Below are 26,841 nucleotides of genomic sequence, written 5' to 3'. Positions count from 1 at the left end.
TGACGAGGGGAGGAAAAAGTTTATTTTACACAACTGAACGAAAAATAATTCAAGGAATAGTAAATAAAATTTAATATGGTCTCATGCGCCCTGAAGGAGGCGGTGCCCGATTTGGAGGGGTGATTGCTATGTCCAGATAGTCTCCTATTTGGAACTTCTGCGACTGCAGGGTCATGGAGTCATCAGTCCCCTTCCTCCCAGACATGGTGCTGCCAATCTCCTTTACTCTGCAGAAAAGGAGACCAACTGTTAATGGATCACAGACCAACGAAGCTAAATATGCAAAGTAAACACTGGACTGGATTCGCTCCGTTATCTTACGGCACAGTTATAAATTAATTACTACATTAAGCTGAACCAGACGTTAAGATAATATAAATTTATTTTCTGCCCAATAGGAGGCCCATTAAAAGGGGTTATCCCTATCAATTAAAACATATCAAAGCCAAAAAGATTACAGGAATTAAAAAATTAAAAGTTACCTACCGATAGCCAGGCCTTTTAGGATCTGTAAAAACAATTGCAAAATTGAAGTGTGTGCCCTTCTTTCTAGCTTCTGGGTAGACTTCTTTTACTAAACTAGTCAGTTCTTTCAAAGTTGCATCCATCCTGAATTTTTTTTAAAAAAACATTACATTTGATTAATCAACAATATAACAGTAATATAGCAAGGATATTGACATATAATGAGTTAATTATGTGTGTCTGGATTGTGACCTGTTAGAATTGAGGCTGTCAAGGTCTTATTATTTTTTTTAGGATTTTATTTTTAAGCATTCTCAAAACACACAACGCAGGGCTCAAACTCAGAACCCTGAGATCAGGAGTCACAAGCTCTACCGACGGAGTCAGCCGGGCCCCCTATACTTAATTTTAAAGCGGCTAATACTATTTGCCCCATAAACGCCCCTTACCAGCCTCAATGATTGAAATTTTGATGAACTAAAGTCAGACTTTTAGTGCCAAAAGGGACTTTAAGGGATTACACCTGCTATCTTTCATTGCTATGTAACGTCTTTCTGGGCTAGTGATTTACCTCCTTAAGAATAACTAATCCAAATTAACCTAAACACTTAAAATAACTGTATTTCCTTGTTTCTAAAGCATATATACTTTTCCACATTTTATCATGTCTAAAGTTGAAATGCATCTTAGGCTCAATGACAGGAAAGCGTTTTTGTAAACATGTAACGTTTTTTCTTTCGAAGATGGAATCTTAAGAGTTCTATAGATGACGGAGCCAGAAGGCCAATGAAACATGAAATTTTCTTTAGACTAAGCAGAGGCTCCTTTGACAATACATATTCTTGCCCTGAAACGATGTGAACTCAGAACTTAATGGATGATGCGGAACTGAAACAACTTTGCCTATAAGGTGCTATAAAATGAAACAAGGACCCCAGACACTCTTCAAAAGCATCACCCCCAGAACAATGCCCTTGCCCTCTTACCACTGAAACTACCAAGACCCACTCAGCCGCTCAGGTCATAAACCTAAAAGCACTGTTAAGTTCTTCCCATCTCTGTTGTTTCTGCCTCCTAAACACAGATCGAATCGTCTTCTCCACTCCCCACCACCACTGCCTTATTTTCACCTCATTACGGAACTCCGTATATGTTGCCTTCAACTCCTCTCCATCTCGGTTTCTAAACGTTTCTGTATAAAACTTCTGTCACAGAAGTGACAGCTGTTCCCACCTCCAGGGGAAGAGTCCAATCACGTGGAGGACGGCACAGAGCACACCCGTGCCTTCCAGCAGGAGCAGTAGGCCCAGGATGTCAACCTACTGCATGTTGTGTGGGTACTGGGGTTGCCCAGACGGACCCGACTCACACAGACCACGGAGGGAACGATGCTTTACTCGCACAGAGAAAAGACAGCACAAGACTGGCTTGAGTGCGGGTCCCTCAGCGCCAGCAGGTCCCGCCCTGGAGCTGATGCGCCGACAGTCTGCACGCACCCTTCCTGTGCTGCAGGTAAGGGACCCCTGGGAACAGACACTGCAGTGGGGCCGGTCAGGTGCCAGACAACGGCACATCAAACCCAGAACAGGGAAAGGTACTGCCAAAGAGACACGTCCAGCACAGGCTGTGAGGGTTCTTATCTCTTTGGGGAAAACAAACGAACAAACAAGTAAAAAAGCTCCAGGCCCAGGACACTCTTATGCAGCCACGCAAGGATGGGGCGAGAGGCTGCGCATGACTGCCTTTCTCCACTTGACACACTTTACAGAGGAGGAAAAGCTGCATGCACGGATGCAGGAAGTTATATCCCAAATCTCACCCGCCAGAAATGACCAGTGATGTTAACACCACTGTAGGCATCTTCTTGTACACATACACAATGAGGCAGGAAAAAGACACCTTGAAGATTATCAAGCACATTATACTTGATATGTACTATGAAGTTATAATTCAAAAATATAATTCATTCTTCAAATATTATACGTATTTTTAACGAAAGTCACCATTGAATTTAACAGAAGAAAAAACAAGTAAAATAGAAGGAATTACAAAATTTCAGATAAAGAGTCACACTGCTACCCTCCTATCACCTCCTAATTTTGTAGCTTTTTTTCTTTTTTAACGGTCAGAGTTCTACTCTGTTCTGCAACAACTCCCTGCCTGTTTTAACTTTGTCCCCATGAAGTCTGAGATCAAGCTGATTTTTTAATGTCTTGGAGGTGACCTTTTTTTTCACCTGATGTTAATTATTCCCTGGCACACCTTATATACTAATGCTGTGCACCACAAAGAGTTCTTTCTTCCTTTCTGAAAATACTTCCCATACTGTCATCTTGTCCTAACGAACTGAGGGAATCTGGTTTACATCCGTTATCAGTTCTGACAGTAAATCTCCTACAAGCTTCCAACCTGCCGACGACCGTCTCCCTAAACTAATAGCTGGGAATGCCAAGCATTGCTTTCTGACCACCAGTCCGAAGCTTGAGTGCATGGATGAAGAAAGAGCTCTCTTGGGAAGAGACTTTGCTGTGTGACTGTAAGAGTCAGTTTTATGTGTCAATGTGGGAAAGCTACAGCCCCAGTTATTCAATCAAACACTAATGTAGGTGTTGCTATAAGGTATTCTGTGTATGTGATGAAAGTCTATAACCAGTTGGCTTTAAATTAAGGAGATTATCCCAGATAATCTGAGTAAGCTTCATTCAATCAATCAGAGTAGGCCCGATTCAATCAGTTGAAAGGCCTTAAGAACAGAGGGGAGGCTTCCCTGAATAAGAAATCCAGGCTGTTGTGGGCAGTTTTAGCTCCTGCTCAAGTTCCAGCCTGGCCCTTCCTGCTAGCTCGCCCTGCAGATCGGGATCTAGGTACCTAGGCAGTCTCCATAATTACGTGAACCAAAGCCCTTCATGCAGATCTCCTGCTGGTTCGGTTTTTCTGACCGAACCCTGATACAGCTTACCTAACTACTTCTCTTTCAATAACCTGTTTAAATGACCATACAAGCACAGGAGATTTACCACTCCCGTGGCATCTGGCTTATTATTATTACCCCAACTCCATACAGTGCCCTGAACTTCGGCACATTCAGTTTGCTTCTGCTAGGGTCTTCTGGACTGCACTCTTCTTTCTTAGACTTATCTTAGGGCTGCCTATTTAGTCCCTCAGTCTACTTGTACAAATCAAGAAGTCCCAAGATTTATTCACTCATCTTCCTTCAGTACTGCTCTTAGGCAGAGGGGGCAGGGATCTGTGCTACTATGACACCAACTACTCAGTCTTTCAGAATCTGTCTTTGGCCGTCACTTTGAGATACAACATGGGTGGTCTTTCCTTATTTGGTTGTACTTTAAGGACAGGACAGTCTAGGGCAGAATTTTTTTGTAACTTTTCTTCTGGATTAGGAGCAGAAGGTCTTTGGTAAAATCTCACTCTGCCATCTTCACCCTGAAGTATACTTAGTATTTCTTCACGGGCTTTCTCCGCTAGACTGAGCTTCCTGTAGGAAACCGCGATACCTTCTTTACTTCATACCCTCAGAATCTAAGCATAGCACCTGGCAAACAGGAACTCTTGTTTGTTGGAAGAAGCATACACTTTCATCCCTGAATAGAGATTTTCATCAACCCTTTAGTAACAGTTCTTCCCTGTAAGTTAAATCAATCTCCCTGGAACTTTTATCCCGGAATGATGCTGAACTGGAAGCACACTACAGGGTACCTCCAAAAAGACAAATAAGGTCCCAATGTTTAAAGAATCAAGTTGTACTGTGCTGGGCTCACAGTTTAAAATTACATACCCTTCCAGGACTATAAAATGGTGCGGCTGCTGTGAAAAAGGTTGGTGGTTCCTCAAAAAGTTAAACATATAACTGTACGTTCCAGCAGTCCCATTTCTAGGTATGTACCCAAAAGAATTGAAAGCAGGGATTAAACAGATCCAGGTCCATAGCAGCATTATTCACAAAAGCCAAAAAATGGAAACTCAAGCGCCTACCAGCAGATAAGTGGACAAAATGTGGTATATCCTACAAGGAAGTATTATTCAGCCATAAAAAGAGAACGAAATATCACGCTAAGTGAAATAAGGCAAACACAACAAACACTGTTATGAGTCCACTTGTTTAAGATATCTAGAATAGGCAAATTCATACAGACTACCAGGGCGAAGAAAGGAATGGGGAGTTACTGCTTATTAGGTGTAGAACTTCTGTTGGGGGAAATGAAAAAGCTTTGCTAACAGGTTAAGAGTTGCACAATGTGAATATAGCTGATGCAACGGAGTCCTTACGGTGGCAAATGTAACGCTACATACATCTTTATCACAATAAAGGCATCGTTTTAAGAGTTATTAACCTTTTTCTGCTACTAAACAGCCATTATGATGTGAAACTAAGGAAATACGTGCAGCACTAAAGAGAAGTCTGCAGTATGTACCGGCCCCGGACAGACTTGGGGGTATGGAAGGTACCCACCCATGAGAGAAATATTCAGGGGCAGGCTTTACAGAACACGCATCACAATCTTTTCCATTAAGCACCAGATCAAAAATCAACCTTTTTGTCTTCTTTTTTTTTAAATGCATGGCACCTAAGGATTAATATCACACATAAATGCTCTCGAGGATAAATATCCCATGACTTCCCTTTACTTCCCTTTATCCCATGACCATGAGCCCCTTAAAGAAGGCCGCCGCATTTTCTTTACGTATTATTTCTGTACCCAGCAGCCACAACAAGCGACAGTAATCTTGGGTCTGTCAATTTTTCACAACTCAAAAAAGTTTGCACCTTAAACGTGTTACGAGACAGGCCCCTTTTACCTACCAGGTAAAACCTCCAACTTTCTGAGAGCTGGGCCCAAAGGCCCCGAGTGGAGGGGAAAAAGCGAAAACACGGAGTTCACTTCTTTCCTGGCACAGAGAATTACTTAATGTCCGACCGCCCCCCAGGGCCGCGCCCCCCGCGGCCCCAGCACTCTCACCAAGTGTAGATCTGCAGTTCGCTGGACGGTACGTTTCCGCGGGAGAATTCGTCCATTCGGTGGTGGCGGCCGTTATTGGTGGTGAAAACACGCAGCAGCAGCGGGCACGTCTGGGGGCGAAAGGAGGAAGGGCAGAAGTTAAAGAAAGCGGCTGCGAGCCCAGAGCTCCCTTCCCCTCCGGAGGCGTCGCGGCCTCCGAACCGCCCGGGGAGCTGGAATACCGCCGCCTTCGGGCACAGGCCGCGCTCTCCGCCCCGCCAGGCCCACCTCCACCTCTTTCCGGACCCCATACTTTCTCCCGATCGATCGGTTTCTCCGGCTCCTTCTTAATTTCCTCCTGGGTAACGCGCGACTCCACCGCCATCTTCCTCCTACGGCCCGCGAGACGCTCGCTCTGACCTCCGACCCCTGCAGCGAGCATGAGAACGAAGTCTCTCGCGAGGAGAAGCTCGAGGCTTTATAGAGGACCAGAGGAGGAGGGGCGGGGCGTTTGCCGGCGCAGGCGCAACTCATTGTGCGGCGCGGGAGCTCGGGTCCGGCCGCGCCTGCGTGTTGCGTCCTCAGGAAAAAGGCGGGCATTGGCGTCCGCGGGGCGGAGCTTCTGAGGGAGGCGGTCGTTCGCAGGCCGTTGGTAGCCTGGGAATTTATTACCTGAAATATTCGCGGGCCGAAGGAGCCTGCGGTGGCACTTTTCGCATGTAATGAATAAGTTAACAAACGCAAAACTCTTACGAGTGGTACAGGAGGTAAGTAAGCAAAAACATGACTTTATTAGCAAAGTATCGAACTCTTTAGTAAAGGAATAACAAGTTGTGTAACACACCCTTGAACAGTAAATGCTCACGGAATAGTTGTCTGTATGGGGGAAAAGTGAAGTGAGCCATTCCCCCACCACAATAACACGATTTCGGATGGATCAAAGACCTGAATATGAACAGCAGAACTAGAGCTTTTGGGATATAACGTCATAAACCATCTTCGTGACCTATGGATTGGGATACGTGATACTAAATCAGAAAAGATTGATAAATCTGACTAAATTGGAAAAACAAAACAAAACCTGACCTTCAAAATTCATCATAAAGAAAGAAAAACATAAACCACAGAGTGGGAAAAAATATCTGTGATGCATGTGATTGGCAAAAACTAGTGTCCAAGATATATAAAGAATAGGACAGACATCCCAATAGAAAATGGGCAAAATAACTGAACAGGTGCTTTTAAAATGAAGAATTCCAAATGGCCAATAAACATATAAGGTGCTCAGGAATAATTATCCAGGGAATGCGTTAAAACCATAGTAATTGGCTTGAATTGATTGGTTCGAAACAAACTACACTCACTAGCTTGGCAAAAATTAGAAACTCTGACATTTGCTGGCAGACTTAATGGGAATTCTCCGATGCTGGTGATGAATGTGTAAACTGGTATACCTACTTTGGAAAGTGGCTTAGGGTTATTTAGTAAAGTTGAATATATGTATACTTTAGATCTATAATTCCACTCCTTGGTATATGCCCTAGAGAAGATCTTGCTGAAGTATATCCAGAAACATTACAATAATGTTCCTGGCAGTTTTGTTCATAAGAACAAAAAGCTAGAAACAACCCCAGTTCCGTCACGAGTACAATGAATCATGAGTTCAGTGAGTCACGGTATACCGTACAGCAACAAAAGTGCCGAACAGCAACGGAACACCGTATGGCAACAAAAATGAACTACAGCTACATGAAACTACAACTATGTGAAACAACAGGAATTTCGCAAACATCATAGTGGCTGTATGGCATCAAAGCTAGAAGAATCTATATACCGTGTGAATCCATTTTCATAACATTCAAAAGCAGACAATACTAAACTATACTGTTCAGGATGCATCCCCAGGTGATAAAACTATAAAAAGAAAAGCAATGAACTAATCACAGAAGTCAGAATGGGAATTACCTCTGAGAAAAGAAGAGTACGGTGATGGGGGTGTGTGCAAAGAAGGTGCTTCTGAAGTACTGGCAACATTCTATTTTTTTTTTTTTACCTTTATGGTGGTTACACAGTTGTTAGATTTTAAATTATTCTTTAAGCAGTATGTTTATGTTTTATACTCTTCTGTATGAATACTATATCTTGCTATTTAAAAAAAAAAAAGCCCACCCCAAAAGAATGCCTATCAATTGATAAAAAAAATTTTTCAAACAGTCCGTTAGAAAAATGAGCACGAGTCATCATGGGCATTTCATAGGAGAGAAGAAACACAAATTACATGTAAACATTTGAAAAGCTGCCCAACCTCATGAATAATCATAGAAATGCACGTTTGAACCACAACTACATTTTACTCAGATTGGCCAAAATGTAAAAATCTGACAACCAAGTTCTGGCAAGGATATGGAGAAAATGGAATTCTTATAGACCACTCTCATCCACTGTGGAAAGACTGGTGTTACCTAGAAAGATTGGATATATGCACAACTTAAGACCCAGGTATACCACTTGTATTTGTATACCCAGAGAAATAGTCACACGTGAGCACCAGGCAACATGTTGAACAACACTGAAACATTTATTCTTCATAACTAGAAAAAATCTGAATGTCTACCCAGAATATATTCATAAAATGAAATTTCATAAAGATTTGAAAATGAATGAATGCATCCATATGCTTATTTAAAAAGTAGACTAAAAAAAGCAAGTCACAGAACAATACATACAATAGGATTCAATTTGTGGAAAGTTAAAAAATAGGAACCTTCTCTCCCCCATCCCCCAAATGCTGTTTAGGAGAACAAACACAAAGTGGTAAAACTATAAAGAAAAGCAAGGCAGTGATTACACTAAATTCAGGACGGTGTTACTTCTGAGTGTAAGCTAGGGTAATGCAATTTATGAAGGGCACCTAGGGAGCTTCTAGTGGATTAGCTAGCATTTTCTCACTAGAGGGGTTTTGGGGGGGGGTGTTCATTGGTCACATTGTGGCCATACGTTTTAAATACTCTTGTGTGTGTGATTTAGATCTCTGTTAAAAAAAAGTGTTTTAACTGCTTAGAGATGGGTCCTTGCATGAAGTGAATATTCAGTTTTTAAAAAGATCTTTAAATTTTCTCCCCAGTTTTATGATTCTATTTTCTTAATTTAATTTTTTTTACTTAAGCTTTTATTTTAGTTCCAGTTAACATACAGTGTCATGTTCGTTTCAAGTGTTACAGTGTAGTGATTCAACACTTCCATACATCACCCAGGGCTCATCACAAATATGCTCCTTTCTCCCCATCACTTATTTCAGAACTTCCATAGTATAAAAATATAGACACATGAGGGCACTGTAATCAATCAATTAAAGGAACAACAATGAAAGTGGGGAAATGAAGAACCTCACAACGTATTATTGGCATTATTGGGGAGGTTTAGTTTCTTAGACGTAAGCTCTCATTTGGACCTTTCCAAATGACAGGCCCTCATCAAAACAGAATTTCCCAGTACCTTGAAGCAGTGGAACCGCAGGTACAGTTTAGAAGTTAAGGTGGATTTCAGCATGCTTCAATCCACCTACTTGAGCTTCTAGATCCAGCTCTGAACACAAATTATAATATTTAAGTATATGCGTCCGTTCTCTTTAGAATTCACACGCATGAGTATTACACTTGTAGGTATATGCCCCAAAGAATTGAAAGCAGGGACTCCAATCAGTATTTGAATACCAGTGTTCATAACAGCATTAGTCACAATAGTCAAAAGGTGAAAACAACCTAGTGTCTCTCAACCGATGAATTGATACACATTAACGGAATATTATTCAGTCTTAAAAAAGAATGAGGGACTGATACATGCCAGCAAGGATAAAGCTTGAAAACATTATGCCAAGTGAAATAAGCCAGACACAACAGAGCAAATATTGTATGATTCCACACATATGAAGCACTTATAATAGGGAAATTCAGAGAGACAGAAAGTAAAATAAATGTCACCTGGGCCTGGGGAGGGGGGGGGGGATGGGAAATTACTGTCTAACGATACAGAGTTTCTCCTGGGGACGATGAAAAGTTCTGGAAGTGAATAATGGTGATAATTGCACAACGTTGTGAATATACTTAATGCCACTGAATTGTGCGCCTAAAAATGGTTAAAATTACAAATTCCGCATTATATTTTGCCACAACAAAAAATGTTTAAAGAATGAACATTTGAGGTATGTGTCTCCGCCCGTCCTCTTCGCTCTTCTTCTGAAACATGTTTTGGCATTTTCAATCAGGGCGCAAGTAGATTACCCTAATTAAAATCGGAAATATGTAAGGTGAAGTTTTATAGAATCAGCCTCAGTCAATCACTGTAACTCCATGGCTTTTTCTGCTGTTGAGATTCAGAAGGACAGCTTTCTGATGGCAGGAAACAGATATTCATGAACGCGTACAAACTGTTTCTGGAAAAGATTTAGTGGAATATATTTTTCATAAAATTTTCTCTTTTTTTACAAAAGCTGTGGGTTGTAAATCTGGATATTTCTGGGGAGTTATGAATATGAAACCTTTTTAAAATCTCTTCAGGTGCATCTGTGGGAGACTAGGTATATGACATTTATAAGCACAATATTTATGGGTTCTTTTTTTGGACAGAAGTGTATGTAAATACTCTCAGTAAAGCATCTGCTTGTTACCAAGAGTAGCAAAAATATGTGAATTTCCATAACGATTCCTAGAAAAATTAAGCCTAGAAGCAGTATAATTACTACTTAGAAGATACATTGTTTTATGTTTCCCTAAAAGTTGTATTTTTACAAATAAGCATACATGCCTGCTTGGCATCAGCCCTAAAAGCAATGCCGCCATGAGCCTGTCCTGACACTCCTAGCTGGTCTCTGTGTCACCCCTTCAGCCATTGCTCACACTAAAACCAGAGAGGCAGTGTTTGTAAAGGCTGTTCCCACTAAAATGTGTTCTGGGGGATGGTTTTGGGAATCCACTTTTTTTGTTTATTTTAATTAAAGGCTTTTATTTTTAAGTAATTTCTACACCCAACGTGGGGCTTGAACTCACAACCCTGAGATCAAGAGTCGCACACTCCACTGACTGAGCCAGCCAGGCGCCTCTGGAATCCACTTTTTAACTAGCTTCTCAGGTTGTTCTGAGAACCATCTCATTTACAGTACATTTTAAGCCAAGGGAATGAGGGCACATTGGCATTTCAGAGGGTTGAAATATCTCTCACTTTACCCCCTACTTTAAGCATTTGAATGATTAGATTGATAATTGTTTTTAAACAGACATCCTCATCCTCAAGAGTCTGCAGTGTCAACAACATATTCACCAGAAGCAAATTGTAGGGAGCAACTAAAAAGCTTACCTAATGGTGGGGCACCCGGGTGGCTCAGCTGGTTATGCGTCTGGCTCTTGATCTTGGCTCAGGTCATGATCTCACGATTCGTTGGATCGAGTCCTGCATCGGGCTCTGTGCTAACAGCACGGAGTATGCTTGGGATTCTCTCTTGCTCTCTCTATCTCTCCCTCTCTCTCTGCCCCTCCCCCACTCGCACTCTCTCTCAAAATAAATTAAAAACTTAAAAAATAGTTTTAAAAAGCTTAATTAATGCTTAAAAATCTTAGTCTTTGAATTTAGATAGATCTTTATTTAAATTTGAGCTTAGTCACTTGCTAGCTGGTTAATCTTGAATCACTTAACTGTTCTGAGTCAAAGATTCCTGATCCATAAATTAGGATAATACTTAATGAGGAATAAATGCATCTAAAATAGTTGGCACAGTGGCTGCTATAAACTAAATGCTTAACAAATGTGAGCCGTTATATTCATCATTATGTAGACTGCATCATCATTTGCAAAGAGGCAAGGGGGCAAATTAAGAGGCTAATTCCCTGTCAATTCCCTCTATTGCCAAAGGATAGCTGATTTCATGAAAATCTCATGGAAAAAAATAGCATTGCTCTCATGAGTACTTAATCATAAATCCTTGCCAATTCATTATCATGTACATTCAAATAGATATGCACTAATCTTTTTTTAAGTTTATTTATTTTGAGAGAGAGTGTGAGGGGGGAGGGGTGGGCAGAGAGAGACAGAGAAAATCCCAAGCAGACTTCACACTGTCAGCGCAAAGCCCAAGGCAGTACTCAATCTCACGAACCATGAAATCATGCCCTGAGCCAAAATCCAGAGTCAGATGCTTAACTGACTGAGCCATCCAGGTGCCCCTGATATGGGCTCATCTTAAATCGCTGCAAAATACCAAGAGCATTATTCAATTGGAAAAAAAAAAAAAAGCTATGGAAGGTATTTGGTTTAGGTATTTAAATATCAAATCTAGAAGGAGTGATACTTTGGGAGACTTGGGTGGCTCTTCTGGCCCTGATTCTAAGGTTGCACATGAAGAAAGATCTCCAATAACGTGTCAGTTCTTTGAGATTTGGAAATGCATGTGATAGATGTCTTCGTGGTATTGATACCGTAATACCATACATAAAATTTAAGGCAGTCCTTTGTATATACCCAACACTAAAGTATCTATTAAATGATTAAAGACAGGTGTGCCTCGGTGGCACAGTTGGTTGAACGACTGACTCTTCTTATCTAGGCTCAGGTCATGATCTCGAGGTTTACGAGTTTGTGTCCCTCATCGGACTCTGCACTGATGGTGCAGAGCCTACTGAGGATTCTGTCTCTCCTTCTCTCTTCCCCTCCCCCACTTGTGCTCTCTCTCTCTCTCTCTCTCTCTCTCTCTCTCTCTGTTAAAATAAATAAACCAAAACAAATGATAAAAGACATTTTAAAGTGCCTAGGTAACTATCTCAAGGTCGTATTCTCATCTTTTAGATTTATATGGTAATAATTATATCAGTTCATATTTATTGATCACTGTATCAATTATCTTCTTAGTGCTATGTAACAACCACCTGAAAACACAAAAGCTTAAGACAACAGCCATTTTATCTGGGCCGGGCTCAGCTGGGCAGTTTTTCCGGTCTCATCTGGCTTCCCTCATGCCACTGTAGTTATCTGATCTCTAAGAGGACTTTGCCTCCCAGGTAGGTAATAGTGCTGGGTCATGTGTCTCTACCAGGGTAATTCAGGCTTCTTCACATCATAGTCTCAAGGTTCCAATAGAATAAGAGCATCTTGAAGACTTGGCTCATTAGCTACACAACTTCACTTTTGCCACATTCTCTTGGTCAAAGCAAGTGACAAGGCCATGACAAAAATGAAGGAAGTGGAGAAATAGACTTCACTTCTTGGTCAGAGTTGCAGCTGAGACACTCTACTCTCTTGTATTTTACTCATTTTTCATAATAAGCATATATTTACTTTAGAAATGAAAAGTAATATTTTAAAAAGTAAATTTCTAGCAAAAGTCACACAAGAAGAAATAGTTTTTCTTAATAGACCTATATCTGTTAAAGATGTGGAGTCAATAACTAGCAACCTCCTGAAAGAGAAGCACCAGGCTCACATGGGTTCACTGGTGAATTCTACCAAACATTTAAGGTAGAAATTATATGAATTCTCTACAATCTCTTCCAGAAAGTAGGAGCAGAAAGAATACTTCTTAGCACTACTCAGAAGCTTTTTATCTTGATGAAGTCCCAATAGGTCATTTTTGCTTTTATTTCCCTTGCCTTTGGAGACATGTTGAGTAAGAAGTTGCTGCAGCTGAGGCCAAAGAGGTTGTTGCCTGTTTTCTCCTCTAGGGTTTTGATGGTTTCCTGTCTCACATTTAGGTCTTTCATATATTTTGAGTTTATTTTTGTGTATGGTGTACGAATGTGGTCCAGTTTCATTCTTCTGCATGCTGCTGTCCAGTTCTCCCAGCACCATTTGCTAAAGAGACTGTCTTTTTTCCATTGGATACTCTTTCCTACTTTGTCAAAGATTAGTTGGGTATATATTTGTGGGTCCAATTCTGGGTTCTCTATTCTGCTCCGTTGGTCTATGTGTCCGTTTTGAGGCCAGTGCCATACTGTCTTGATGATTAGTAGATGATTAGCTTTATAGTAGAGGCTAAAGTCCAGGATTATGATGCCTCCCACTTTGGTTTTCTTTTTCAACATTACTTTGGCTATTCAGGGTCTTTTGTAGTTCCATGGTGTTGTGATCTGAAAGTATGCATGGTATGATCTCAAGTCTTTTATATTTATTGAGGGCTGATTTGTGACCCAGTATGTGATCTATCTTGGAGAATGTTCCACGTGCACTTGAGAAGAATGCTGTTTTGGATGAAAAGTTCTGAATAAATCTGTCAAGTCTATCTGGTTCAGCATATCATTCAAGGCCATTGTTTCTTTATTGATTTATCTGCCCAGATGATCGGCCCATTTCTGTAAGTGGAGTATTAAAGTCATCTGCAATTACCATATTCTTATCAATAAGATTGCTTATGTTGGTGATTAATTGATTTATATAGTTGGTGTTTCAAGTTGAGGGCATAAACATTTACAATTGTTAGCTCTTTTTTGTAAGCTTATCTTTAATTTTTAAAAAATGTTTATTCATTTTTGAGAGAGAGAGAGAGAGGGAGGGAAGGAGAGAGAGAGGAAGAGAGAGAAGGAGCAGAGGAGGGGCAGACAGAGAGGGAGACACAGAATCCAAAGCAGGCTCCAGGCTCTAAACTGTCAGCACAGAGCCCAGTGTGGGGCTCCAACCCATGAACTGAGAGATTATGACCTGAACCTAAATCAGATGCTTAACCGACTGAGCCACCCAGACACCTGACAATTGTTAGCTCTTCTTGAAGGATAGACCCCGTAATCATGATACAATGCCCTTCTTCATCTCTTGTTACAACCTTTAATTGAAAGTCTAGTTTGTCTGATATAAGTATGGCTACTCCAGCTTTCTTTTGACTTCCAGTAGCATGATAGATAGTTCTCCCTCCCCTCACTTTCAATATGAAGGTGTCCTCAGGTCTAAAATGAGTCTCTTGTAGGCAGCAAATAGATGGATCTTAGTTTTTTATCTATTCTGATCCCTATGGCTTTTGATTGGAGCATTTAGTCCGTTTACATTCAGAGTTATTATTGAAAGATACAGATTTAGTGTCATTGTGTTATCTGTAGGCTTCATGCTTGTGGTGATGTCTCTGGTCCTTTGTAGTCTTTGCAGCATTCCACTCACAGAGTCCTCCTTAGGACCTCTTGCAAGTCTGGTTTAGTGGTCATGAACTTCTTCAGTTTTTGTTTGTCTGGGAAAGCCTTTATCTCTCCTTCTATTCTGAATGACAGCCTTGCTGGATAAAGGATTCTTGGCTACATATTTTTCTTATTCAGCACATTGAATATTTCCTGCCACTCCCTTCTGTCCTGCCAAGTTTCAGTAGACAGGTCTGCTACTACATTTATGTGTCTACCCTTGTAAGTTAAGGCCTGTTTGTCCCTAGCTGCTTTCAGAATCCTCTCTTTAGCTTTGTATTTTGCCAGTTTCATTATGATTCGCCATGGTGAAGACCTTGTTGATTCTGAAGGGAGTTCTCTGGGCCTCCTGGATTTGGATGTCTGCTTCCTTCCCCAGATTAGAGAAGTTCTCAACTATAATTTGTTCAAGTAAACCTTCTACCCCTTTCTCTCTTTCATCTTCTTCTGGAACTCCTATGATACAGATATTATTACATTTCATTGAATCACTTAGTTCTCTAATCCTCCCCTTGGGGGCTAGTATTTTCTTATTTCTCTTTTTCTTGGCTTCATCATTTTCCATAATTTTATCTTCTATTTCACTGAATCTCCCCTCTGCCTCCTGCATCCTTGCTGTCACTGCATCTAGTTTATTTTGCACCTCATTTATGGCATTTCTTAATTCGTTGTGACTATTTCATAGTTCCTTGATCTCTGAGCAATAGATTCCCTGCTGTCTTCTATGCTTTTTTCAAGCCCAGCTATTAATCTTATGACTATTATCCTAAATTCTTGATCAGATATATTGTTTATATCTGTTTTGAGCAATTCTCTAGCTGTCATTTCTTCCTGGAATTTCTTTTGAGAAGAATTCTTCCTTTTCATCATTTTGGCTAGTTTTCTGCCCCTTATGTGTTTTAATAGCTTATTACATGTCCTGCACCGGCGAGCACTACTATATTAAAAAGGGGTCATACACTGTCCAGGGCCTGGCCCTTCAGGAGGTGTTTTTGGAATGTGTTGCATGCTCTCTGTTGTTGTAACTCTGGTTGCCTTACGTCCCTACTCATAGTGGTGGTTTGGACCTTCCACCAGCTGTGCTTTGATTTTTTCATTGAAGTAACCCTGGAAAATTTGAAAGGAGGTGGAAGAAGTCTTATCCCATACAAAGAAAGAAATGACAGGGGCGGGGAAAAGCTAATTGTTTCTTAAATTCATATAGCTATTGCATTCAGATAAGGAGTTCTCATCTCACTGGAAAAGAAAAAATGAAATATATTAATAAAAAATGTAATTGAATATCAAAAAAATCTCAATTTTTACAGTTTTACTTTGTTTTACTTTCATACAGCCTAAGTTAACTAAGTTCTACATAATGTCTGATATAGTTCCTGGTAATTAGTTAGTTGTCTAAGCAAACATCTCAATGTTTTAGCCTTATGCAATTTAATAAATGGTTCCTAAATAGTCTCCAATAGCCTAAAGGAGTCAATGCACTAACTGCCCAATTTACTAATGGAGGACCTCATGCCTGGGGACTTCAAAGTCCATTAAAGGGAGATTCAATATCATACCTTGAAGTGATCAAGCACACTATTGAGTGATTTTTTTCCAGTAGGCTGGCAAACCAAGAATTACAAAATTGTAAAACTAAGAATTGTGGCCAGAATTTGAAACTGGAATTCACTAATATGGGTTGTCATTTTTTTATAAAAATATACCTGTTGAGTATTACAGATATTTTGGGGTTCCATAGACTAATAAAATTATTTTATAATAGGCAAATGTTTTTCTGACTAGAGTTAATATCTATTCTCTCAAACTATTCTAAAATATAAAAGAGGAGGAGGCTTCCAAATTCATTCCATGAAGCCAACATTACTGTAATACCAACACCAGATAAAGACTCTACAAAGAAGAGGAAGAAGAAGAAGAAGAAGAAGAAGAAGAAGAAGAAGAAGAAGGAGAGGACGAAGGAGAGGAACTATAAGCCACTATCTTTGATGAACATAGGTGCAAAATCCTCAAAAAAAATATTAGCAAACCAAATCCAACAATACATTAAAAAATCATTGGCCATGATCAAATGAGATTTCCTCCTGAGATGCAAAGGTGGTTCAGTATTCACAAATCAATCAGTTTGAAACACACACATCAAGAAGAGAAAGGGCAAAAACCATACAGGCATTTCAATAGATGCAGAAAAAGTATTTGACAAAGTACAACATCCTTTCATGATTAAAAACCTTTAACAAAGTAGGTTTAGAGGGAACATGCCTCAACATAATAAAGTCCATACATGAAAAAAACCACAGTAAGCATCATACCCAATGGTGGAAAATGGAGAGATTGTATCCTAAGACCAGAAACAAGACAAGGATGTCCACTCTCACTAATTTTATTCAGCATAGTACTGGAAGTTCTAGCCACAGCAATCAGACAAGAAAAAGAAATAAAAGCCATACAAATTGGTAAGGAAGAAGTAAAACTTTCACTATTTGCAGATACATGAAACTATATACAGAAACCCTAAAGGCTCCACGAAAAAACTACTAGAACTGGCAAGTGAATCGAGTAAGGTCACAGTGTACAAAATCAATATACAGAAATCCATTGCATTTCTATACACTATAGTGAAGCAGCAAAAAGAAAAATTAAGAAAACATCCCCATTTACAATTGCACCAAAAATAATAAAATATCTAGGAATAAATTAACCAAGGATGTGAAAGACATGTATTCAGAAAACTATAAAACATTGATGAAAGAAATTGAAGATGACACAAACAAATGGTAAGACATTCCCTGCTCCTGGATTGGAAGAACAAATATTGTGGGTTTTTTTCCCCTAAATTTTTGTTTAAATTCTAGTTAGTTAACATATAGTGAAATACTGGTTTCAGGAGTAGAATTCATCACTTACATATAACTCCCAGTGCTTATCACAATACATGTCCTCCTTAATACCCATCACCCATTTAGCCCATTCCCCACTTCCCTCCCTCCATCAACCCTCAGTTTCTTCTCTATCATTAAGAGTCTCTTATGGGTTACTTCTGTCTCCCTCTCTCTTTTTCCCCCCTTCCCAAATGTTCATCTGCTTTGTTTCCTAAATTCCATATGAGTGAAATAATATGGTATATTTCTTTCTCTGACTGACTTATTTCACTTAGCATAATACACTCTGGCTCTATCCATGTCATTGCAAATGGCAAGATTTTATTCTTTTTGATGGCCGAGTAATATTCCATTGTATATTTATATACCATATCTTCTTTATCAACTCATCAGTAGATGGACACTTGGCCTCTTTCCATAATTTGGCTATTGTTGATAATGCTGTTACAAATATTGGGATGTATGTACCCCCCCCCTTTTTTTTTTGCTTTGGCAAATGTCTATACTACCCAAGGCAATCTGCACATTCAATCTGATCCCTATCAAAATAACCACCAGCATTTTCCACAGAGCTAAAACAATTCTCAAATTTGTATGGAACCACAAAAAGCCCCAAATAGCCAAAGCAATCCTGAAAAAGGAGAACAGAACTGGAAGGCATAACAATTCCATACTTTAAGTTGTATTATAAAGCCATAGTCATCAAAATAGTATGGTAGTTGCACAAAAATAGACACATAGATCAATGAAACAGAATAGAAAGCCCAGAAATAAGCCCACAATTATATGATTAACTAATTAATGCCAAAAAAACAGTCTCTTCAACAAATGGTGTTGGGAAAACCAGATGGCTACATGCAAAATAATGAAACTGGACCACTTTCTCACACCATACACAAAAAGAAACTCAAAATGGATTAAAGACCTAAATGTGAAACCTGAAACCATAAAAATCCTAGAAGAGAGCACAGGCAGTAATTTCTCTGACAACAGCAGTAGCTATATTTTTATAGATATGTCTCCTGAGGCAAGGAAAACAAAAGGGAAGGGAAAAAAACTATTGGGACTACATCAAAATAAAAAGCTTCTACACAGGAAAGGAAACAATAAAACAAAAAGACAACCTACTGAATGGGAGATATTTGCAAATGACATACCTGATGAAGAGTTAATATCTAAAATATATAAAGAATTTATAAAACTCAACACCCAGAACCCAAATAATCCAACTAAGCAATCAGCAAAAGACAGGAACAGACATTCCACCAAAAAAAGACGTGCAGATAGCCAACAGACACATGAACAGATGGTCAATATCACTAATCATCAGAGAAATGCAAATCAAAACCACTACAAATACCACCTCACACCTGTCAGAATGACTAAAATCAAAAACACAAGAAACAACTATTGGTGAGGATGTGGAGGAAAAGGGACCCTCTTGTACTGTTGGTGGGAATGTAAACTGGTGCTGTGGAAAACAGCATGGAGGTTCCTCAAAAAATTAAAAATAGAATTACCATATGAACTAGTAATTGCACTATTGGGTATTTACCCAAATGATACAAAAAGTCTAATTCAAAAACATATATGCACCTCTATGTTTATTGCAGCATATTATTTACAATAGCCAACTATGGAAGCAACCCGAGTGTCCATTGATAAATGAATGGGTAAAGATGTGGTATATATGCAAAATGGAATATTATTCAGTCATTAAAAGAATGAAATCTTGCCATTTGCAACAACATGGATGAATCTAATGAGTATAATGTTAAATGGAGTCAAGTCATCAGAGAAAGATAAATACCATATGACTTCACCCATCTGTGGAGGATAGGAAAAAACAAATGAACAAAGAAAAAAAGAGACAAAGGAAAAAACAGAGTCTTAACCATAGAGAACAAACTGATGGTTACCAGAGGGGAGGTGGGTATAGGAGTGGGTGAAATAGGTGAAGGGGATTAAGAGTACATTTATCAGCACTGAGTAATGTATAGAATTGTTTAATCACAGTACTGTATACCTGAAACTAATATAACACTGTATGTTAGCTATATTGGAATTAAAATTTAAAAAGGAATGAATGAATGAATGTATGAATGAATAAATAAATAAATATATAAATATTATTTTTCTCCTCATTTTTAGCATTATATCACTTAGGTTTGATCATTATATCATTTACCTTAGTAAATAAACTTTTCTTCTACCAAATTAAAATATTACAAGTTGCAATGGAATAATTCCTTAAAATCATTTCATTTTGGACAAAAAAATTATTTTTCTTTTAAGATTTTAAGTAATCTCTACACCCAACATGGGGCTCAAACTCACAACCTGAGATCAAGAGTCACATGCTCCACCGACTGAGCCAGCCAGGTGCCCCAAGGGCAAAAAAAATCTCTTAAGAAATTTTTTATGAAGCATATAAAAATTACTGAAATAGAAACTGCTTGTTTTAGATCTTTACAAGCAGTTTCAATCTTATAAGGGGTATGAAACCATAAACATTATTCAGGTTATTCACCAGTATATGGGCTGACACAAATTTCTTTACTAAATATTACATGAAGTATAATTTGTATTGTGACTTTCATTAAATAATTGTGAAATTTAACTCCTAGGACTTATCACAAATCCACTTTTGGTTTTCAGACCAGAGGTGTACCGTAAGAAAATTATGCATGTTTACTATGATTTACAAGTACAGTAAACCTCAGATTGCGAGGAACCTGTTCTGCAAGTGTTCCACAAGATGAGCGAACATTTCTAATCAATTTTAACTTGATAAACGAGTGACATCTTGCAACATGAGAAGTATGTGATGCCGAACATCACATGATCACAACTGAACCAATGGTTCTCTCTCTCTCTCTCCCTCACTGTGGGATTATGTGTCATTGTCTCCCATTCTCTGACACTCAGTCTCAGACCACGGTTTCGACAGAAATCAGTGATTTTTCAGAACATTTGAAGGTGCCTGCAACTGGCACTAGTGTATTTTTTGTCACTTCAAAGCACCTATGGGCAGTCCTTTGCTTTTCCATACAAGAGTAAGCTTAGGAATGCTTTGCTTCATTCTAGGTCAGGCCGCCTGCAGATATAGACCCTTTCCTCTGCTGCCTTATTGCCAGTTACATTAAATACAGTATATGATAAGAGTTTATGAATACTGTGCTGTAGTCAGCATCCATGTGAGCATATACAGTGGCCCCCCCATGCAGAAAAAGGTTGAAAAGAAAGGCAGCAGAGAAGAAGGAGATGATTACGGTGGAAGTTAAGAAGGAAATCATCAAGAAGTACAAGTGGCTGAAATTGCAAGATTTTTTTAAATTTTAATTTTAAAATTTTAATTAATTAATTTTAAATTTAAATCTAAGTTAACATATAGTGTAATAATGATTTCATGAATAGAATTTAGTGATTCATCATTTCCATGTAACACCCCGTGCTACAAGTGCCCAACAAGTGCCCTCCTTAATGTCCATCGTGCATTTAGTCCATTTCCCAACCCAACACCCCGCCGGAAACCCTGAGTTTGTTCTCTGTATTTGAGTCTCTTATGGTTTGTCTCCACCTCTGTTTTTTTTCTTATTTTTTCTTCCCTTCCCTTATGTCCATCTGTTTTGTTTCTTAAATTCCACGTATGAGTGAAACCCATATATTTGTTTCTCTGATTTATTTCGCTTAGCATAATACACTCTAGTTCCATCCACGTTGTTGCAAATGGCAAGATTTCATTATTTTTCATCATCAAGTAATATTCCATTGTGTATATATACCACATCTTCTTCATCCATTTATCCAAATGTCAATGGACATTTGGGCTGTTTCCGTACCTTGCCTATTGTCGATAGTGTTGCTGTAAACATTGGGGTGCATGTACCACTTCGAATCAGTATTTTTGTATCCTTTGGATAAATACTTAGTAGTGAAATTGCTGGGTCGTAGGGTAGCTCTATTTTTAATTTTTTGAGGAGCTTCCATACTGTTTTCCAGAGTGGCTGCACCAGTTTGCATTCCCACCAGCAGTTGGAAAGGGTTCCTCTTTCTCCACATCCTCGCCAACATCTGTTGTTGCCCGAGTTGTTAATGTGAGCCATTCTGACAGGTGTGAGGTGGTATCTCTTTGTGGTTTTGATTTGTACGAAATTGCAAGATTTTATACGAAGTCTACATCTGCATCTCATCTGCAGAGGAGGAGGAAAAAAAGGCAAAGGAATCCCCCACCTCAAATGAGATTAGGGAGATGTGTAAAATGTGGGAAACAATGCAAAATTTTGTAGAAAACACGACTTGAGTAAGGCTGTGGAAGTGCGAGTGATGAATCTGTTTAACAACGCAATGTCCCATTTCCGTGAAATCCTCCAAAGGAGGCAAAAGCAAGTGTCATTGGATAGGTTTCTTGTTAAAGTTGCACAAAAAGAAAAAGAGTCCATTGAGCAATAGATAGCAGTGATTCTGTTAGTGGTAGTGAAAGCCGTCCTACCCGATTACCCTCCTCTCTTGCCTCCCTCACACCAGCCACAAAGGTTTTCAAAGGTAAGTGTAGGTCAATTTGTTTATTTTTCTTTATATTTTGTACTTTATTAGTTTGTATTATATTACAGTATTTAATAATTTTTATATGACTATGTTGGGTTGTGGAATGAATCATCTGAGTTTTCATTATTTCTTATGGGGAAATTCACTTTGATATACAAGTGCCTCAGATCACAACCATGTTTCTCTGGCAAACCAAGGTTTTATTGTATTTTTAAAACTTTGTAAGTATCTCAAAATTTATTTTCTCTCCTATATAATCATAATGCCAGTATCTGTGTTTTATTGATTGATTGATTTTTTAATGTGTATTCATTTTTGAGAGACAGAGACAGAGTGTGAGTGGGGGGGAAGGGCAGAGAGAGAAGGAGACACAGAATCTGAAGCAGGCTCCAGGCCCTGAGCTGTCAGTACAAAGCCCGATGCTGGACTCAAACCCATGTACCAGGAGATCATGACCTGAGCCAAAATTGGCCCCTCAACCAACTGAGTCACCCAGGTGCCTCAGTATCTGCATTTTATTAAATGGCATTCAATTTAAAAATTAGGTCCATACTACCACCACCATTAAAATCTGAAGTTGTCAGGCAAAAATGTTCCTTTAATATAAAACCTCCATTTATCTGTGTTATCAATGAAATATTTGATGTAAGATCTCTCCTACACTACAAATATTAGGATCACAGAGGCAGAGCAGAGAGTTTTGATAGTCTTCAGAATTTATCTACTGTCATGAACAAACAAACAAACAGAAATGGAGCAGGCCAAGTTGTGGTTCAGAACACGGTCCCAAATTACTGTCATGAAACAGGCAACCTAGTTAGTATAGCCTGGATGCCTCTCATCTTCTGTATCCAACCTATCAGCAAGCCATGTTGGTCCTGCCCTTCATTTTCAAATCCCTTTACTTCTTTCCATATCTGCTCCCATTATTTTATTTTATTTATTTTTTTAACGTTTATTCATTTTTTGATAGAGACAGAGCGTAAGCGGGGGAAGGGCAGAGAGAGAAGGAGACACAGAATCCGAAGCTGGCTCCAGGCTCTGAGCTGTCAGCACGGAGCCCAATGCGGGGCTCGAACTCACGGACCATGAGATCATGACCTGAGCTGAAGTCAGACGCTTAACCGACTGAGCCCCCCAGGCGCCCCTGCCATTATTTTAATCTAATGAATGGGCAGGTCCCAAAACATATGGCTTGAACAATTGGCATTGTTTTCATGGACATTGTGAAGAGAGGATTTGGTGCTTAGGTATTTTAGAAGTTTCTATTTTGAAGGAAAAAGTAATATCTTTTTTACGATGCTTTTTTTTAATGTTTATCAAGTATGGTATGGTGTGAAGAATATCAGATTTTTTCCATAAGGTTTTTAAAAGGAATGAAATCGAAACTAATATGAGCCATGTTCTTCCCCTGTTAGTTGCCGACTGAAGGCAAGCCTCATGGCCTCCCTGAGAAATGGATATGATAAAGCATACATTTACCTCACGAGATTATTGTGAAGATCAAATAAAAGTACTGTGACACTGGAAACCGACTCATTTATTTAAACAGCTATTTACTAAGCACCTTCTCCTATGCATGACTACTACCATCGTAGGTGCTAAGCATAGAGTAGTGAAGAAGGATGACTTCCCTGTCCACGAGGACCTTAGGGTAGAGGAGACAGAAAAGAAGTGAAGGACAACAAAGACACCACAAAGACACACGCACACACACACACACACACACACACACACACACTCACAGGATTTTAGATCATGGTGCCTTCACACGGAAACAAATAGGGCAAAGCGCTCTGAAATTCTACTGGTTGAGGCAAAGGGAGCAGACCCGGAAAATGAGGGTTCCCGGCAGAAGAGCTCCGGGATGGAGCTGGGGTGCCTCAGCCAGAGTGCACTGGAGACCGAAAAGAGCCAGGAGGGAGTAGGGAGGACAGAGCAGAGAAAGGAATCAGATGAGGCTGAGAGGTGGGCAGGGAACCAACTCACCTGCTGGAGGCCACGGCAGGAGTGTGAGTTTTATTTTCATTGGAATAGGAAACTGTAGTGGTTGGGGCTCTTCTGCGAGTAAAAAAAGACTCCAGCCAAGTTAAGAAAAGGAACTGACCGAAAAGAAGTTGGAAAACTCGCAGGACCACCAAGAAGCCTGATGAGTCAGGTCTGGAAAATGGGCAGCTGCCCAGCGAGGCGGGCGGTGGGCAGAAGAGGCGGGACGTGTCCCAGAACTAGTGTGGAGGAACACCGGCCGCCAGCAGAGTGGACCCCGCGGGCCCGCCTCCACGCCACCTACAGCCCCAGACCGGTGTCCAGGGCAGTGCCTCTAACGGATCCCGGTAGCCTCCGATGGAGGGAAATAGAGAAAGAGTCTTCAGCCACAGGACCGCCAAAAATGCAGTGTCTGCACCAAATGTGCCCCTGGGACGTTGAAAGGATGGCAACAACCACTCCAGGCCAGGCATTACTCACCGGCCACCTGAGTCATTCACCCACTTTGTATCTTTTGTTCTCAACAAGAAAGAAGATAGCTTTGGGTGTTCTTGTTCGTTCCCGCATCACAAATATCACCCTGACGGTTGTGACACTGTCTTGTTCCGAGACTAAACGTTACAACGTATTTTAAAATATGAGGTGGTACGGAATTGAGGCATAACTTATTCAAAATGGAAGCATTTGCTCACCTACTGCAACGGTCACGTTTTCTGTTACAGGAAGGCACGCGAAGGAGCAAATTTCTTCCTGCTGAAAATCCTCCTCATCGGGGGTGTGACTCAGCATTCTTGGCAACCAATTCAGGTTCCTGAGAATATATACTTAAATCGGTTTCTTTCAAAATCCTAAGGTCTCAGCCGGGAAAAGAGGAAAAGTAAACGGGTAGGCTTGTCGGAAGACATTTCCAGATGGCGGCCAAGAGAGAAGACGGTAACTAGTGGGCACCCCTGGTTTCGCCCAGGGAAAGTCGCCGCCTTTCAGGAGCGGGGATCAGCCATAATCCCAGGCTCCCGAAAGGCGGCAAGCAGGGGGGCGGTTACAGGCCAGGTGAAGACAACGGTCCCTGGCACGGGTCCAGGAAGACACCGTTGTGGGACAGGAAACAGCAGAGGGCTGTCGGCAGTGCTGTGACGGTGGAGACGTGCTGTGAAAACAATGGGGACTCCGTATCACTTCAACAATGGTGACTTGGCGTGTTACATTTAGGTGGTATTTTTTCAAACCTCTAAACCGGAAGTTTCTAATCCTGGCTACACATTAGGGTCACATGGGAAGCAAACAAGCAAAAAAAGCTCATGAGCTTTGAAATTCAAGAGGCTGGGGAATCTCTGTACAAGGCTACCAATGTGTCAGACACCCCTTCTTTGTCATTTGTACGGTTCTAAGTTCAAAGATTTTTTTAATCTTTTTAATGTTTATTAATTTTTGAGAGAGAGAGAGAGAGAGAGAGAGCGAGAGGCAGGCAGAGAGAGAGGTGGACACAGAACCTGAAGCCGGCTCCAGGCTCTGAGCTGTTGAAAGACCAGACCTAGGCCGGCCGACTAGTGACTGTGTCCCCAACATGGCCGCAGAAAGAGGTTCCCGCTCAAACCTCAGACCACACCTCCTCCCCCTGAGTAACTTATGTTTTCTAAGAAAGCAGGCTACCGATTGATGCATTCTTCCGAAGTCTGAGGTGGGAGGAAGGGGAGCGTGAGAGGCGTGGAAAGTGTGAGTGGAAGAGGGAGGGCTTCTCTCAGGTAGGGGCCAGAGGCAGGAGCCCTCAACCCTGTCCAGGCTTAGAATGACCTGGGAGCATTTTACCCCTCCCCAAACCAACTCATCAGAGTCTCTGGGGATGGTGTTTGGTGCTAGGTATTTATATAGCACAGCAAGGCTGACAGCCAATGGTTCATAGGTGACCAGTGAGAAACGTTCTGTATACACTGAGGCCAAACATGTTAGAGACCCTCAGACACAGTGGTTCTTACACTTCAGGTGCATCAGAATCTCCTGGAAGACTTGTTCAAACACAGATTGCTGAGCCCCACCCCCAGAGTTTCTGATTCAATGGGTCTATGACCACCAGGCCCAACATTTGCATTTTTAACAAGTTTCAGGTGATGCTGATAATTGCAGATCTGGGACCACACTTTGGCAGCCAATCAGCTGAGGCCACAACCCTTCCCTAGCCAATCGGCTGAGGCCATGACCCTTCCCCAGCCAATCGGCTAAGGCCATGATCCCATTAAAAACTTTGCTTTTGAAACTCGCTCTCTCTCTCTCTCTCCGGCATCTCACTGCTGCGTCGGTGCAGGTAGGTGATTGAGCTCGAGCTAGCTCGAATGAAGGCTCTTTGCTTTTGCATCGGACTCGGCTCCCTGGTGGTCTTTGGGGATCACGAATTCTGGGCATAACGCCGTCAGCACAGAGCCCAACATGGGGCTCGAACTCACGAGCCATGAGATCATGACCTGAGCTGAAGTCAGACGCTTTACTGACTGAGCCACCCAGGCCCCTAAGTTCAAAGAATTTTTTTTTTTAATTTTTTTCAACGTTTTTTATTTATTTTTGGGACAGAGAGAGACAGAGCATGAACGGGGGAGGAGCAGAGAGAGAGAGGGAGATACAGAATCAGAAGCAGGCTCCAGGCTCTGAACCATCAGCCCAGAGCCTGACGCGGGGCTCGAACTCCTGGACCGCGAGATCGTGACCTGGCTGAAGTCGGACGCTTAACCGACTGCGCCACCCAGGCGCCCCAGTTCAAAGAATTTTTAAGACCAGATTCCGTTTTTGCTCCAACTATTTTGGTGGGCAAGATAACTTGCCTCTGTTCTTTTGTTGTTGTTGTTCTTTACCAATTTAATTTTTAATTGCCTG

At 40.6% G+C, this 26,841-nt stretch overlaps 1 protein-coding gene across 5 annotated transcripts; it reads right to left on the bottom strand.

The window, feature by feature from the left end:
* SAP18 (Sin3A associated protein 18) lies at window positions 1-25,024 on the bottom strand. Of its 5 annotated transcripts, XM_023249619.2 has the most exons (5): window positions 24,672-25,024; window positions 5,737-5,852; window positions 5,445-5,554; window positions 487-609; window positions 1-227 (listed from the first exon to the last, which is right to left on the bottom strand). In XM_023249619.2, the coding sequence occupies exons 1-5, from the start codon at window positions 24,766-24,768 to the stop codon at window positions 71-73; spliced, it is 603 nt and encodes a 200-aa protein (XP_023105387.1). In that variant the 5' UTR covers window positions 24,769-25,024; the 3' UTR covers window positions 1-70. The 5 variants fall into 5 exon arrangements, with proteins under 5 accessions (XP_023105387.1, XP_019672917.1, XP_019672947.1 ...); XM_019817358.1 differs by lacking the exon at window positions 24,672-25,024 and having other exon boundaries at window positions 5,712-6,038; XM_019817388.1 differs by lacking the exon at window positions 24,672-25,024 and having other exon boundaries at window positions 5,730-6,038.
* Window positions 25,025-26,841: the final 1,817 nt, after the last annotated feature.

This window comes from Felis catus, chromosome A1 (genome assembly GCF_018350175.1).
Source record: "Felis catus isolate Fca126 chromosome A1, F.catus_Fca126_mat1.0, whole genome shotgun sequence".
NCBI lineage: Eukaryota > Metazoa > Chordata > Mammalia > Carnivora > Felidae > Felis > Felis catus.
Note: the sequence above shows the minus strand (reverse complement) of the source record. Positions and strands in the feature narration are given on the sequence as shown.

Bases quoted from the DNA above. Each gene is read 5' to 3' on its own strand.
- SAP18 (XM_019817358.1), bottom strand. From the start codon at position 6,023: ATGCCCGCCTTTTTCCTGAGGACGCAACACGCAGGCGCGGCCGGACCC. The intron at 5,555-5,711 runs GTGGGCCTGGCG...TTTCGCCCCCAG, and splicing joins GGGTCCGGAAAGAGGTGGAG to ACGTGCCCGCTGCTGCTGCG. The intron at 610-5,444 runs GTGAGAGTGCTG...AAAAAAATTCAG, and splicing joins GAACTGCAGATCTACACTTG to GATGGATGCAACTTTGAAAG.